This window comes from Pelmatolapia mariae, linkage group LG6 (genome assembly GCF_036321145.2).
Source record: "Pelmatolapia mariae isolate MD_Pm_ZW linkage group LG6, Pm_UMD_F_2, whole genome shotgun sequence".
Taxonomy (NCBI): Eukaryota; Metazoa; Chordata; class Actinopteri; order Cichliformes; family Cichlidae; genus Pelmatolapia; species Pelmatolapia mariae.
Genome location: NC_086232.1, coordinates 34,119,967 through 34,136,042, shown reverse-complemented (window position 1 = coordinate 34,136,042; position 16,076 = coordinate 34,119,967). Strand labels below are relative to the sequence as shown.

The 16,076-nt window shown below is 40.8% G+C and overlaps 1 protein-coding gene across 1 annotated transcript; it reads right to left on the bottom strand.

Annotated features, from left to right (window-relative positions):
* Positions 1-296: 296 nt before the first annotated feature.
* epn3b (epsin 3b) lies at positions 297-14,997 on the bottom strand. The gene is made up of 12 exons (XM_063475442.1): positions 14,679-14,997; positions 8,946-9,180; positions 8,616-8,774; positions 8,302-8,385; positions 7,865-8,162; positions 7,414-7,532; positions 5,997-6,083; positions 3,729-3,852; positions 3,460-3,630; positions 2,924-3,019; positions 2,221-2,514; positions 297-2,130 (listed from the first exon to the last, which is right to left on the bottom strand). The coding sequence occupies exons 2-12, from the start codon at positions 9,012-9,014 to the stop codon at positions 1,838-1,840; spliced, it is 1,794 nt and encodes a 597-aa protein (XP_063331512.1). The 5' UTR covers positions 9,015-9,180; positions 14,679-14,997; the 3' UTR covers positions 297-1,837.
* Positions 14,998-16,076: the final 1,079 nt, after the last annotated feature.

Sequence of the window (16,076 nt, the reverse complement as noted above, 5' to 3'; positions counted from 1 at the left end):
GATTAAAAGCTTGTTTGCACATGGCTAGAGATCAGCTGCTATGGTGCAACAATCAACACGGTGATTACCGTGAAATGTTTGAACTGCTTCTTGGAACTTCAAGTGTGCTGACTACCAGACAAGTAACCCTATCTGTCTTATATCCCAGGGGTGATGTTGCCCAGACTGCATTGCTGCAAAACATGCAGGGCATTAAAACCGTCTTACACAGCACTTCCATCTAGTGGTCACAGTTCAAAAAAGGGTTATACAAAAATAAAGAGACAATACTTCAGAAATTATAATGCAAACACCATCAATTTATTGGTATAATACTTAATAATACAGCATTATCATTCTGTTAAATACATATGTACTAAGCCTGTGTGTATTTATAGGCAGGCATTTCACATTCAAGTCCAGGTTCAGTGCAGTAATGACCAAACATCTCTGATTCATCTCAGATTCTCTTGTTCCTAACACTGACATGAACAAGGAGCAGAGGAGAAGAGGAGCTACAGCTCAATAAATTGTTCTATAATCTGTAATAACTTCATTTAGATCTGTTCCGTCACGTCTCCTTTCTTCCTTGTATATATTCTCATCCTCCCATCGTTTTTTAATCAGAAAAAAATAAAATCACCTATTCTCCTGTTTATTTTTAAAGTCAAATACTTTTCTATTTAGTGAGGTTGAATCGCATTAAAAGAGGGACAGTCTCCCTGAGGTCCTCCTAATTCAGGGTGGCCAATTCATTTTCCCAAAGGGGCACATGAGTAACTGGGACTGTTGTGAAGGGCTGCGCCCCATAAGCATATGCAGAGTTGACATTATTTCCCAGCAGAACTGAGTTTGGCTTATCGGTACAGCCCTCCAAACAGTCTCAGTTTTTCATGTGGCCTGTGGGGAAAATTAGTTGTACACCCCTCCCCTAACTGGTGCTAGCATGCACTGGTTAGGAATGCATGGTGGGTAGATGTAGAGACAGGCACGGGGGGTGGGGGTTAAATAAGTGATCACTTTAGTGCCAGATTGTACAATTGAACTTAGGCTAGGCTAGTCCAGTTTTGAATCCATCAGGATCATGTTGAGGCTTCTTATCTTGAAAGATAAATAACCAAGCTAACTTAGGATCAGATGCTATTGAGATTGCAAGGTAGCAAGGCAATGCAAAATATATATTATAATGTAAAGGTGGGAGGGAATTAATTAGTTCTTGTCTATGCTTTCTTAAATCTTACAGTACCACACTTTTGGACTTTCTCAAGTGACAGAAAGCTCTAGATGTCGACTTGTTGAAAAAAGAGGATCTATTTCAAGAGCTCATCTCAGGTGCTCAGGAGAGTAGCGTAGTTTGGAATCCTGGGTGGGGAAGGCATTCATGCTTTCGTCGGTGAAGCAGCAGCGGTAAGGATCCTGGTGAAGCTTCGTAGACAATCAAAGAGTGTGGCTTCATCCCAGGCTTTTAAAGGAAAAGTTCAGGATTGAAAAGATACTTGGAGTTGTCTCTTTTGATGGGGAAAAGGCATTAGAGGGACTGTTGAGATACACCCTGTTAGTTTGGTGCAGTGTACATGTTTGTGTCTGTGCACCCTAAAGTGCGCCTGAGTGCATGTATAGGTGTGTGTGTGCGTGAGCGAGCTTTTCTTCAAGAGTTCAGGTTAAGTAGCAGCTGTTGTGTCCTTACACAGACACAAATACATCCCATCCGAGTCCACTTCAAGTGTGCACAATGACATCAGACCAGGACCCAGTTCAGGCTCGTTTAAACTAGTCTCATTGCAGTTAGCATAGATTAACCCAAAAAGAGTCAGTTCTGTCTCCCTCTGCAGACCAGAGCTTGCAAGATGTTAGAGTCTCAGAGGAAAGGGTTGTGACTGTGTGTTTGTGACTGAGTGCGGGGTGCTGGTCGTGGAGAAAGGGGAAGCAGGGGCTGTGGGAGGTTAGAGGGAAGGTCCAGGAGTCCAGCAGGAGGTTGTGTGAAAGAAGAGGGGAGGATGGGAGGCTGGTGGAGCAGTGGAAGGGGCAGCGACGGGCTGTAGGACAGCATGTGTGGGGGCAGTGGGGACGTGGAGGACGGTCGCATTTGGTTGAGGGTGAGGCGAGGCTGGTCGCAGTGAAAAGGGTTGGTAGGAGACGGTGCACTCAGACCTGTGAAGACAGAATTGTGCCACTGAAAAACTTAAAACTAACAATATCACAGTAATATTTCTGTATGTAAATTTAACAATTGTGTTTTACCTGAGAGGAAAGGGTTATTGTGCATCTTTGTAGGGGGGTTGGGGGGTATCAGAGTGTCTAAATTCACCAGCGAGGCCCCCGTAGGTCCCAGAAAAGCCTCTGGAGTCCGACACACACGTGTAGCCGGGGCACTGAGCGGGGGTGCTAGCCGTGACAGGTCAAACATCTCCGGGCTGGCTGAATCTCGTCCGTTTACCTGGGGTTTCACTGGTGGCTCCGTTCCAAATGGGTCCTGCTTGGAGTCTAGACCAGAAAATGGGTCAGACTCTGGTTTTGTCCCAAACAACTCTGCATCTACACAAGGCAGAAAAAAGGATTTTAAAATTAGATTTTGATGAACGATAATATAACATAATGTTAAATGCTGTACAAATGAAAAAAAAACCCCAAAATAAAACGAAGAGTTTCAGTGAGATTTAAACTTTCAGAGCTACAAAATTGTCACGAGAAGTTCAAAACCCATCTCTTGTAGGTAATAAACTACAAGAGCAGAAAAAAGTGCCATGGCATTACTTTGAACGGTAACACCCCAGTGACAAGCCATAGTACCTCTAAAAGTACAAAGTATCACAGGTACCACAGGTATAACAAAGATCATATTGCATGATGTTATTGTTACTGCAACCACCCGTGGTACATCATATCTGTCAGGATTAAATCTTACAGTAAAGCCCACAGTTCTCTCTTTTATGTACAATAGTACCTGTGGGACTTGCAGGTTGAGGTGAGGACACTGCGGGAATCTCCTGTTTAGGTTTCTCTTCTTCATGTGCAGCAAATGGATCCGTCCCATCAGCATCTGCATGGAAAAATGAGAATCGATGAAAACAGCAGAAGTGCTTATGTTTTTGCATTAAAACAATCAATATATATATATGTGTGTGTGTGTGTGTGTGTGTGTGTGTGTGTGTGTGTGTGTGTGTGTGTGTGCGTGTGTGTGTGTGTGTGTGTGTGTGTGTACTAGGTTTACATGTCTTTGTGGGGACCAAACCTTGGAACTTTACTATACTTGTGGGGACCAACAGCCCTTATGGGGACAAATCCCCGTCCCCACGAGTTTGAAGGCATTTTTGAGAGTGAAAATGTGGTTTTAGTGTCAGGGTTACAATTAGGTTATGGTTAGGGTTAGTTCATTTTTGATGGTTAGGGTAAGCGGCTAGGGAAAGCATTATATCAATTAGATGTCCCCACAAAGATATGAAAACACGACTGTGTGTGTGTGTGTCCTAATGAAAGCACCTCCATCTGTTGGGCTGTCCCACGCATGATTGACAGGACTGCAGGAAGCAGGCGCTGCTTCCCATGGGTCTGTGCGTGAGTTGGTACAAGTAGCCCAAGGATTGGATGTGTTGTTGGAGGAGGGAGGGGCTGTCCAGGGGCTACCAATCACAGGAGTGCTTGAGTGGACTGCTGTTAGGAGAGAAAAGATTCACTTTGAAGCTGCTGTTTTGAATGCACTCTTGCATTACACTGATGTTCGTGTGATGCGTCTGTGATGATCCACCTACCTACAGAGTCCCACGGGTCAGAAGAGACGTTACTGGTGGACTTAGCAGAGTTCCAAGGGTCACTAGGTGGCAGAGGGGGCTCAGATGAGGATCCAAATATGTCCACTAGATCCAACATGGCAGACTACAAGCAAAGGAAAACATCTCAGGATCAAACATTGTCTTATTTGTTTCCAGGTTTGTGTAACTTAATGAGAAACATTCAAAGCACCCAATCCTACTGAGGACAGCCGGAGAACTCACAGAGTCAGTGTGACTGTAAAATCCACTGACAACTGTATTAACACTAATGATTTCACTTTGTATTTAAATGAAGTTAAATGAATTGTCTGAGTAAAAATGTGTTATGTAAATATCTGAGAGTCAAACTGAGTAAGAAACTATTGTACACTGAAAGTACAGAAATGTGCACTTGATGGTGTTCCAGTTAAGAGTTATTGATCTGTTACAATTTTCAGCTCTACTGAAATATAATGTTTCTTTCTGGGAAGAGAAATCTATTCAGTGTTCCAAAAAAAGACAAACACAGATCTGCTTTTGGTATTAACTCATGAAAAGAAAAGATCCATGGTATTCACAGAACAATGGCAACTTTCTAAAGTCAGACTGAATCTGCTGCTCTGTTTATTCCCTTACCAATAAAGAGCTTACTGTAGCTCACTTGAAAATGTTTCTTTGCAGTTATGTTTCACTGCTGCTGCTGCTGAAAACACACATTTACAATTTCTATGATAATTTCTGACGTCCTTCTGAGTTACACAGTCCATTGCTCTATTACTGTAGAGTATAATTTATTAATAAGATCCACCACAGCATCTGCATCTTGCATCTGGTGTTTGTGCTTTATGTATGTTGTAATGAGCGTACATTATATAATGAAATGAAAATTGCTTGAGGTCATTCAGAAACGGTGTCATCGTTTCATAAATTTCTCGGGTTGTACTGTTTAGAGACCACTCTGCAGCACAGCAGTTGCAGAAGAGAATCCTACAGGACAGTAAACAGGAAGATATCTACCTACAGAGAAATTTCTATTTCTGCTCACAGAAAAGTAACAAATGAAGCTTCTATGTTATCTTTCAGACCCTACCCATGTGGTAAAACTATATCATACTGGGCTGAACCTGCATTGTAATGCCATGTTAAGTGGAAACAAACACCTACTTTTTTTTTAATTAAAAAAACTGAAATGGCATAAAAAACACAAGTCATCACTAGCGTTTCACACAAATATGACGACATATGATCTACTGCTTGAACTATGATTCCTGACTTTGTAATTCAGTCAAGCTTATTTTCTCACTGCTCTTAGTTTTGCTTTACCAGTTTTCAGTTTTAATTATTTCAAATATGTTCATATCAGATTGTTGCATGTGAAAATTGAAAGGTAGCAGACAGAAATGTCAGGTGTATGTGTTTAAATTTCTGCTCCACACAAAGAAGGGTTTTGCTTTTTGTAAATTCCAATTTAACACTAGAGTGCCGCTTTCACGTGAATCTGTTCAATAGAGTTCAATATTCAACATAATCGGTCACAAAGTGCAGACAGGTCCCCAGTGCAATCACACTGAAAGCAGGCTTAAGAGAAAACTTATGTAAGTTTAAATTTTTTAAGGAGGTAGTTAAAACAAACTGTCTTTTCTAATAAAGTATACTTATATATTATACTTATATTTAGTATCTTTTATGCTAAACACCAAATCTTAAGATTTTGTCAGTGAAAGAGCCATTTAGAGGTTAACTTTTCCCTTTTCCCCTCTATTTTTCATGTTTTATCTGGCTTTATGTGATGCCATAACAATGATTTCGACATTACACGACCAGTTACAAGGCTTGGGAACCTTTACATAAGACTGCAGCTGACTCTGATTGGCTTGTTGACAGGCCAATGAGTAAAGGAGCTGATGTGCTACAAGATAAGAAGTATGCTTTCAGGGAAATGTCATGCTGAGCTCAAGGTTAGACACGACAGAGTCATTATCATTCAGCAAGCACCTCTTTCTCTTCTCTCAGCTTTCTATTGTCTCTCTCTCAACACTCAAACATTAGGCTGTTTTGTTGTTTATTTTATTTTATTTTTATTTTTTGGCTTGTTGTCCATCCCTGCCTCGTAGTCTGCAGCCTATATTCAACTTCTTTCTACAAATGCCTGCCAGCAACCACCTACAAATGCATCCGCCCACCTTTTCATACAAATACACACTCATGTTCCATGCATGTACCCACACACATAGCATCCATCGCATACACACACATTTTTGAACTCACCTCGTGCGTCCCTGACTGGCTCTCTCTCCGGCTCTCATCCAGGGCCTTCTGTAACAGTGACTCGTCTCCTTGGCGACAGCGCTGCTCCTGCAGGGGCGGTATTGTGACATCATCAGCATTACCATCGTGGCAATGAGTGCAGACCCGCACACAAAAACTGGCATTGGTTAAACACTTTTCTGCTGCTTGGCCCAGCAGACCGAACGCGGCACTGGTGGCTGTTTTGTACTGTTGAAATATTTAGTTTACAAAGAGCAGAAGCTGGGTAAGCACAAAGCAGAGAGAAAATCTTCCAAAATTACACATGAGAGTCGAAGCAGTACTTGTATGAAAAATCGTATGAGAAATCTGCACAACGGAGTTCCTGATAAGGAGACAGGTGGTAAAAGCTGGAGAAAAGGAAGAAAAGGGTTAGTAAGATCGCCATTATTCAGGACTGTAACTGCCAAAAATCCAAAATAAAGAAACGCATGAATGAATGAATGACTCAAAATACACTAAATGTGCGAAAACAGTGTTAAAAATAAATGTAAGCGTTAATCAATTTATAAAATGCAACATAATTGTATTTCTGTTTAAATTTGCTTCCATATTTATTTACATCACAGTAATGCGTCCTAACTCTATTTTCCCTTTAAATTTCCCATTTGAATCATTAATTTATTCTTTTAGATTCATGTATTATTTATTCATTTCATTCCCCGCATCTTGTCAAGTCAATTACGTTCCACTTAATTTTCTGTGTTTTATTTTTGGATAATGTGCTTCTTCTTTATTCTCCAAATCAGGGAGCTGTCGTGTAAAATGTAAAGTTTGTGCCTGTTGGTTCACTGGCACCAGGTGCACAGCACAAATGACAGCCTCTAGTCAAAGAGACTGGAGGTGCTTAGCTAATGTAGCTGAAAATCGTGCTCTCAGTTTGTACCTTTAATGGCCAAGAAAATGTATACATTAGACGAATAACTAAAAAAATGCAAATGACAAAAGAAATATCAAATTAATGTCACATTTTAAAAATACCAGGAAAATTTCAGTAAAAGCATATGAGCCATGTGGTCAAATACACAAAAAGACACACAATATTTAATAATTGCTTACTTTAAGCTCTGAGGTGTGTTTCTGTGTGTACCTGCACATGCTCCGTTAGGCTAAGGCTTTAAGCAATCTGTAGTTCTGTGTCTCCATCTGTCTCTATGGTAACAGGGGAAGGAAGGGCTAGCTGAAGGTGGGCGAATGTTCAAAATGTTTGCAACATTTTCATTTTCATTACTGGAATCATCAAGAGGCATTGAAACAACTGTGGACTGAATACAGACGACTTATTTGTGTGTATATGTGGACAGGAGCTACACCTGAGGACATCCACATTATCATACCGTGCGTGTGTGTGTCTGTCTATTGTTGTGTGTTGTTTTACCTTCTGACTCTCCTCCCTGCTCATTGCTAAAGCCAGCTGGAGCTGTAACTCCTCTTCCCCGCTGGTCTGAGGTCGAGCCTGCTCCAGGTCTGAGGCGGCTCGAGGAGACGAGGACGAGGCTGCGGAGGGATTTTGGGAGAATGGAATAAGACTGAGATAGGAGAAACTATTGATGTGGGGATGCACGAGCAGTTCCAGAAAGACAAGCAGCACACAAAGTATGGGGCTCATTTGAATATTTCAGGCCTACGCTGCAGTATTGATAATCCATGTGGTTGTCCAAAGTGCTGGGTGACAGCGCAAAAAACATTTAATTAGGGATGCAGCAATGATCCTGAATTTAAATGTGTATTTTTAACTCTTGATCTATTTATTCACAACTTGCTATCATACAATAGAAGGCGGTCAGTGTTCCAGATAAGTTTACTCACAGTTTACTCACAATACTCACAGTTAAAGGAAGACGGAGAGCCTCTGGAGCGGCTGAATTCCTCCCCGTATAGCACAGCCATGCTGGGCTGACTTGTGCGTCTGCCTGGGTGGTACGCTGGAGGTATACCTCCATAAACACCTCCACCCCCTCCACTGCCTCCACCAGCCATTCGCTCCTTGGTCTTAAGGGCTTGACTCCTCTCCTGGCGCAGCCGCTCCTCGTCCCGAAGGAGGCAGACCAGTTGGCGTGCTTTTTCCCTTACATTGGCCCCCTGGTCTCTGCCATCACGATCCACATACTGAAAGTCGCGCAGGGTCTGAACCACACACAAAAGACATCACAGTGAGTTTTTTTTAAGTATAAAATTTAGCTAGCTGAGCAGATGCAGGGTTGTGGTTAACATGATGTGATCAATAAACAATGATCAATCAGCTCTTTTAGTTGCACTCCAATACCTGAATAGTGAACGCGTTCTCACGGCACTGCTGGGCCACCCTTTCTGATCCTGTCTTCAGCAAGTAATCCAACAGTGTCAGGGCCTGGAGTCAAATCATGATCAGCACATTTATTCCCAAATATTTTTGTAGTCAACATATTATGCACATTACAACTGACATTTTCATCCAGAAGAACAAAATTTAAAGATGCATGACTGTTATTCAGTGGAGCTAGTGAGTGTCGGTGGATGCCCAATAAGTAGAGAGAAGCTACAGTTTACAAAGTCAGATTAAACACGAGACTCAACACTCATGTCTTTTCATGAAATCACCTTGTAGACATGTCTCCAGTTCTTGCCACTGTCATTGAGGCGCTTCCACACCATACCCATGACCTCAGCAAACGCCACCACATTGAAGGTTAAGTCAGCAATCTCTGACATGAGAGACGAGGATGGCCCCCATGGATCGTTTGAGGTGGCCTCGCGAACCTGCACGTTGGCAGCACAGGAATAACATCCGTTTATGTTTTACGTCTGAGAGATCTCAAGTGTTTATCTGTATGATGGTCAGCAGTGAAAGAAGCACAGACTTTTTGTTTTTAATCTAATATGACTAATAAACAGTGACACTCGAAGAAGATAGCACATTTAATACAATACCTTGATCTCTGCTTCTGAATAGTTGTGTACAATATTCTTCACCTGCCTGCGCAGGGCTGAGGTTGTCATGGTGACAGATGATGGGGAAATATGGAGGGAGAGAAGGCGATAAACAAACGGTCAACGGGTTAAGAATGGGGGAGAAGAGGAAAATGTGGATGGGAGGAGGGGAAGAGTGGGGAGGTAGCTATGCCAGTGAAGGCTCCTCTTTTCTGTCGGGAGTTGTAAGATGCCCCTGTAAGAAAAAAATGAAGATAATATATAAAAAGTATGAACAGTATGACTCTAGAAGTACTTTTATGTCTTTCTCGATCTGCCCTGGTTGATGCAGAAACATAATGCAGCGCTCGTCTTGGGCTTGTACACATCCAATCATCAAATCTCAAATATGTTGTGTTATTTTAGCTGCCTTTCCACATATGCAAGCTGCTTTGCAACCCGCCAAGCTCCTCCCTTGATGCTGTCTCTAATTTACGTAATGCTCTGTTTGTTGTCACTGATGCCTGCTGTATTGTGTGTATAGTGGTGCTACCCACTCTCCTGGTGGTGTGCTTCTCTCCACACCTTCAGTGGACCTTTCATGATGATAGATGATGACTTTGAGTGATTTCCAGACCAGATCCAGTTTTATATGTTGCACACAGTGGCTGGACATTTGTAAAGCTAGTGGAGCAGTTGCTGCTATTGTTGCGTTTGTGTGCTGTTTCCACTGTACTTCCATAGTCATTAATTTCACTGTTTCATATGTGCTGACTCAATCAGAAATCACCAATAATGTATCAAGAAAACCATCAACAAACTGACGCTGCCCTCTAACTTGACCATCACCACTAAATCAACAAGCTAACTTAAAAGCGTTGATTTCTTTGTTGTCTGCATCAATTAGAGAACAGTGAAATGACAATGTAAACAATGACTGACTGAGCGGTTTCTAGTTTGTTCCCTGTTATGGAGAAGTAGGTCATATTAAAACTCTGGCACTCAGGTGTTTGATGAAGCTACTTGGTAGCTTATATTATTCAGGCCACCGTGCACGGTCTGTGTGTGCGTAGACACACACTTGCAACCCAATTTTCTCTTCCAAATTCGTATTTCGCAAAGGACCTGAGGGAATTGATCGTTAAGGGTTCCTGTGATACATTTCCCTCTGCCAGCGACTATAAGCTTCCACTGACACAGAACGTAATTAACCTACTAAACCAAAGCTGAGCTAGGGTGACCCCCCTAAATTAAATCTCTTTTCATCTGTCTTCAACTCACTAAATTGTCAGATGACAGAAAATATACTTTTAAAAAATCCCTCTCATGACAAGGTAAACCTTTGAGTTTCTTAGTGTTTGAATACATTGGCCAGATGTGGCAATCAAATATGTATCCTGTGTCTTTGCACCAAAAAGAAACGTGCTGATCCAAGATCCATAACTGGCAGAGAGAGACGAAAACTCTCCACAATACACATGAGTGTCCATCTCAGTGCAGTGTCTGCTGGTAAGAAGATCACCAGAGGGTTGTCAGCAAACTTCACATATGATCACCTATTTCTGTGTTTATGATAATTATCTTAAGAATATAAAAATATCTTAAGAATATAAAAAAATGCAACCTGCTTTTACCTGTGTGTGTTTTTTTCTGTTTAAATGAGTTGTCATAACAGTACGGACTGTAATACATTTCTGTCAGTGACAACTGTTGACATACATTCGTACATTACACATTTTCTTTACAAATAATTATTAGAAAACACTACAAACATTTTTATTCCTATGTAGTTGATACCCAACTATATGTATCTACGAGGCCAGATGACTAAACTACAATAGTTAAATTAAAGGCACGTCTGAAAGACATCACAATAATTTTCTTCTTTTAAATTCAAGGTCAGAGCCCATCATATTTTAAAGACCTCATAGTATCATGTTATCCCAATGCTTTCAGACTGTAGGCTACTTGTAGTTCCTACAGTTTCTAAAAGTAGGATAGGAGGCAGAACCTTCAGGTTTCAGGCCTCTCTCTGTTTTTAAGACTAGAATTAAAACTTTGATTTTTATAGCTAGGGCTTGATCAGGTGACCAGGAACCATGTTAAAGGTTTTGACTGCCGTAGGACTTCAGTGGATGTACTGAGCTCTTTTTCTACACTCACCACTTTTATTATGTTTACATACCACTGAGGCATGTCATTAAATGTTTGTCTCTTCTCTCATTTATTCTGTATTTTGTTCTGTCTCACTATGCTCACTTTTACTTTTCTCTTTGCCGTCATCCTCCTACCGGTCACAGCAGAGGACTGCCCCTCTCTGAGCCTGGTTCTGCTGAAGGTTTCTTTCTGTTAAAAGGGAGTTTTTCCTTCCCACTGTTGCAAACTGCTTGCTCATAGGAGGTCATCTGATTATTGGGGTTTTCTCGTGAATACAGTGGGGTCTTCACCTTACAATATAAAGCCAATATAAAGTGTCTTGACAAAGCAGCCAAAAAACACAGAACACATAGCCAGATGTGTGTGCCTCCAAGTTTATTATCCCCCTTGTGGCAAATATTTAATGACTAATATTCAGGCTTCATAATTTTGTAATTTATTTAGAATATTAAGTAAATTATTCTATCTATGACTGCAATCTCATCAACCCTGTTAATTGTGCTGCTATCTATATTTTGGCCTGGTCACTCTTATAAAAGAGATTATAGATCTAACCGAAATGCATCTTCTGACATAAAAGTTACATAAAAACTTACCAGAAATGTATTACCAGAAACACTGGTAATAAGCAATCCAGAAAAACAATTTGCATTAATTTTAAAATACTCCTTTATACATGAAGGCTATCAATTCTCTTTCCCCACCATACCGTTCTGATTTGGTACAGATCTCCATCCCATCCCAGTGCCCCAGATCCTTCTCTTCTCTTTTCCTTTCTGTTCCTTCCTCTCGTCTTATTACCACGGGGGGCAGGGCTTTTAGTCGCTCTGCCCCTCGACTTTGGAATTCCTTACCCTCTGACCTCTGAAACATCACTTCATTCCCTCTTTTTAAGTCCACCCTCAAAACCCACCTGTTCAAGACAGCATACTCTATATAACTTCTCCATGCTCTTAAACTTTCTTTTATTATTGTGCTTATTTCCTGTTTTTATGCTTGTCTTATTTGCTCTGTACAGTGTCCTTGGGTGTTTTGAAAGGCACTTTTCAATAAAATGTATTATTTATTATTTATTATTATTAACAATTGTCAGAATATAATGTAATACATACTAGACAAAGCACACAAATTTTCTTCTAATACTATGATGGAAAACTATTTTCTTTATAACAGATTGCTGAGCAATGAAATAACAAGGTGTTATATAAGTAAAACACTGTTTAAATAAATATATACACAGCTGGACGTTTTATTATTTGATTCCGAGGTAATGATAGTGAGCAATAGCACACGAGGATAATGATGTAGTGGTTAACACATTTGCTTGGCACGCCAAAGATAATTGGATTGCTTCCAAGTGAAGACACAAATCCCCTTTGGGGTTGCGACAGTAAGGGTATCCAGTGCAAAACTGTACAACTCTGCAAAATCAAAGTTTTTATATATTCTGAGATAGGTTAGTTATTAATTAATTTATGCTATAGTTATGTTATGAAACAAAAGAGTTTCCTTAAAGCCATAAAGCCGTCGCCCTGCTTGCAATTAGACTTTTAGGGACTTCTATTTTAATACCAATATATAATATAATTTCCTATATCCTTTACATATAAATATTTGGTATGTTAGTGTATATTAAAATGAACACCAAACAACATATATAGATATTGAAACATTTTTTTAATAATAGTTGGGTACTATTAAATATTTTTAGTAAAATATTTCTAGTATCTCTTTCTGTATCATTTTGCTGCTTAAAAATATTTAAAAAATATGGTGACACATAATTTGAAAATGAAACAAGATTATATTATTCAGATTATGTCTTCCCTAAGTAGAAATATACTTCGATCCAATATATTCTTATATTTAATAATTGTATTAAATAAAAAAAATATTACATAGTAAGTTGGAACTCCCAAGGACTCTGATATGGACACTGACCTACTGGGCAGCTGGACATGTACCTGTAAGTACCATTCAGTAATCCATCCACAAATCTGCTGTGTTTAATTTGAACTTTTGCTGTAGCACAGCAGTACACAAAGACTGAAACAAGTCACAGGACGCCTTTTCCTGCTGAAAAGCCAACATCAGCAGAAGCACAGAGGACATGAGATGCACACAGCAGGGACACAGAGAGCAAGACTCTGAGAGGATGATGAGTCTGAGAGGGACGTGCAAGAGGGAGAGAGGGAGTGAGTGAGAACGAAGGGCACAAAGAAGAAAGTGATGCTCAGCAACTTTACTAGTATCATCTTTCTGCACAATCATCTTCAGCTCAGATCCACAAACACATATATGCACCAACAAGCACAGGTTATTGCAGTCTGGTGCTTTCTACTTACATGAGATGTTTTAGACCACAGTTCTTTAAATCAACTTATCTGGAGATTTGACAGCAGAAACTTCACATTGTGGAAATAATATTATATCTCTGTGTGTATTCTCAGAGCATGTAAGTGGAAGGAATCGTGGACAAAAGCATGAGCTGGGTGAGAGGAGCTTTCATGAGTCTAACAAATACATTTACCCATTTCTAACTCTGCTATAACATACACCATTTGATTTATATATGAATCCCAATTTTCAAAGAGCAGGGGGTTTGTATAGTTTAGTATTTCCCAGATAAGTCTGCACAGCTCACTTCTAATGCGTGTATCTGATTAAGTCTCAGCACAGGGGCAATCTATGAATAACAGCACTTTGGAGGTTTGGCTGGTGTATTGGTCCATTATTAGATCCATATCCATACAGTATGCACTATATCCAAATGACTCATCTGCAGGTACAACAAAAACAAAAGTTCCCTGAGCCTCTCAGTCATTAAATTGGAACCAGTACCCAGAGTATTCACTTGATTACATCATAAAGTGAATTTGTGATGTTCAGCTCCTGGAGGTGAGAGCTGCATGTATCAGCGATTTTTTAAAATGTCAATTAAAATGAACAATTATCCCGTGGAGAAAGAAAATCAAGTTAGGGTGATTAACTTTGACCATCTGACGCGTCAAATTGCTCAGACACGAACGTCACTCCGTCGGCCACGTCTGTAGATGCGCATGCGTGCTGTTGAAACAGGTGAAAACGTCTGTGTTTTTCTGGCTGAATATTAGAGTCCAAGGTTTGGGAATAAACGGCGAAAACTCCTTAAAGCAAGGCTGAGATTGGAGGTCAGATTAAGCATCATCGCGTGGATTAGGGATAAAGACAGCTTCAGATTAATGCAAGCGGAAACAGGCATCATTTCCCGCAGAAAAGTCCCAAGTACTGCAATCAACATATTTTTTCAGGGGGCAAAGGAGAGGGGATAAGGGGCCCGTGGTTGGTCTGCATTCCCCCCCCCCCCCCCCCCCCACACACACACACACACACACGCACGCACTCTCAAACACACCCCCTCTTGCGGTGGAAACCCTGTGCGGGCTGCCATGTGAAGCAGATTCCTGAGGAAAGCCAACTGCTGCTGGAGTTGTCATCCATCAGAAACGCAACTGCTATAGTATTAATTTTTGGACTCACTTAAAAGGAAAGTAATTTTCCAAGAACCTCGGGAAACTATATCCCTCTCCATCATCACCCCTACAGCATGCAGCTTACCATGCCCACTGCTCATCTCTCGCCTTGCCCACTGAGCATCCTCGCCTCTCCGCTTTTCACCTCTCCCAAGTCCTCAGCGTCGATAATATTCCCCCGAAATAAAACTGACTAAGCAGGGCAACCACAATTATCCTCCAGCGGTGCGCGTTTTGAGGAATCTTTGAAAGGGGGTGTCTGAACGGGGGGCCTGCCCTAGATGATGCGAGCCGCTCGGCCTGACAGTCAGTGGTAAAATCCGCATAGGACAAGGATAAGCCACAGCACACGGCTCTCTCACAGTCTCCCTCACTTCAGGCAGCCCCGTCCACACACTCATACAGCACCGGCAAGGCCAGGGACGCATAGCACACACAGCGGTCACGTGGGTGAGCGTAAAAAAAGAGGCGGGGACGGGGGCGCCTCGTTTGCATACTCAGTGGTACGGTTACCTTACTATCATCCACTGATGGGAGTTACAAAGAGTGAATGAGGCAGGTAAATTCATACAATACATACATAAAAATACTCCAAATCCACTGTGTCAGAGGAATAAAATTTTTTAATTCCACAACAAAATATAGCATACATCCTTTATAACAGGTTTTATTATATATGTTTGCAAATATTCTCCAGAATGCTGTGACTCCCCTCTCACTTCTTATTAATAATGTGTGTCTTTCACATCTTCCATATTAAGCTCATCCATCAGGTCACACAGGTTGTCCACTAGATCCTCCATCAGAGCATAAACCTGTCAGATAGGTAGAAACATATATTTGGTATGAGGAAGACCAAACAGATTAAAGCAATGGCATAAATTCTAACTACATTTCCTGGGTATGACTCAAGAGTGCTTAAAAATGCAGACTCACACAACAGTTTAGTCTTTTCAGCAGACTCTACCTATCGAAATCCCCACTATTCAGAAACACAGGCAGTTTGTAATGCCTTCTAAAACTCCCAAAGTGTTCCAGCCTGGCCTCAGATATATGATAATGTCATCATGGTAATTTTCTCAAACTATGGAAACTCTTGTCAAGTACTGAATTTAAACATCAGTGTGGAGTATTTGAAGTCAATTAAATTACGTGCCTTGCTGTGCAGAAGCCTCGTGTAAACAGGCATCATCTTCACTAGATTTGTTTGTTTAGGAGGCGGTTGAAGGATGCTCTCTGACTCATTTTCTTGGTTTTCCAAAGTTCCCTTTATCTTTGTTGTTTTTCCCTGATGCCCTTTTCCTGTTTCCTTTTCTCTTTCCCCCTTCTTTTGTGTGTCCTGCGGAAAGATAGAGTTAAAATTAATGAGCGAAAGATATCAGTATTGCTTACAGAGAAATAATATTGTTAGCAAATAATTTAACAATTTAAAAATTGTTTCTGTAATGTTTCTGGACATAAACTTATGAGGAATTTTCCTATC

Bases quoted from the DNA above. Each gene is read 5' to 3' on its own strand.
- epn3b (XM_063475442.1), bottom strand. From the start codon at position 9,014: ATGACAACCTCAGCCCTGCGCAGGCAGGTGAAGAATATTGTACACAAC. The intron at 3,853-5,996 runs GTGAGTTCAAAA...CTTTGCTTGTAG, and splicing joins GCCAGTCAGGGACGCACGAG to TCTGCCATGTTGGATCTAGT. The intron at 3,631-3,728 runs GTAGGTGGATCA...CTCTCCTAACAG, and splicing joins TGACCCGTGGGACTCTGTAG to CAGTCCACTCAAGCACTCCT.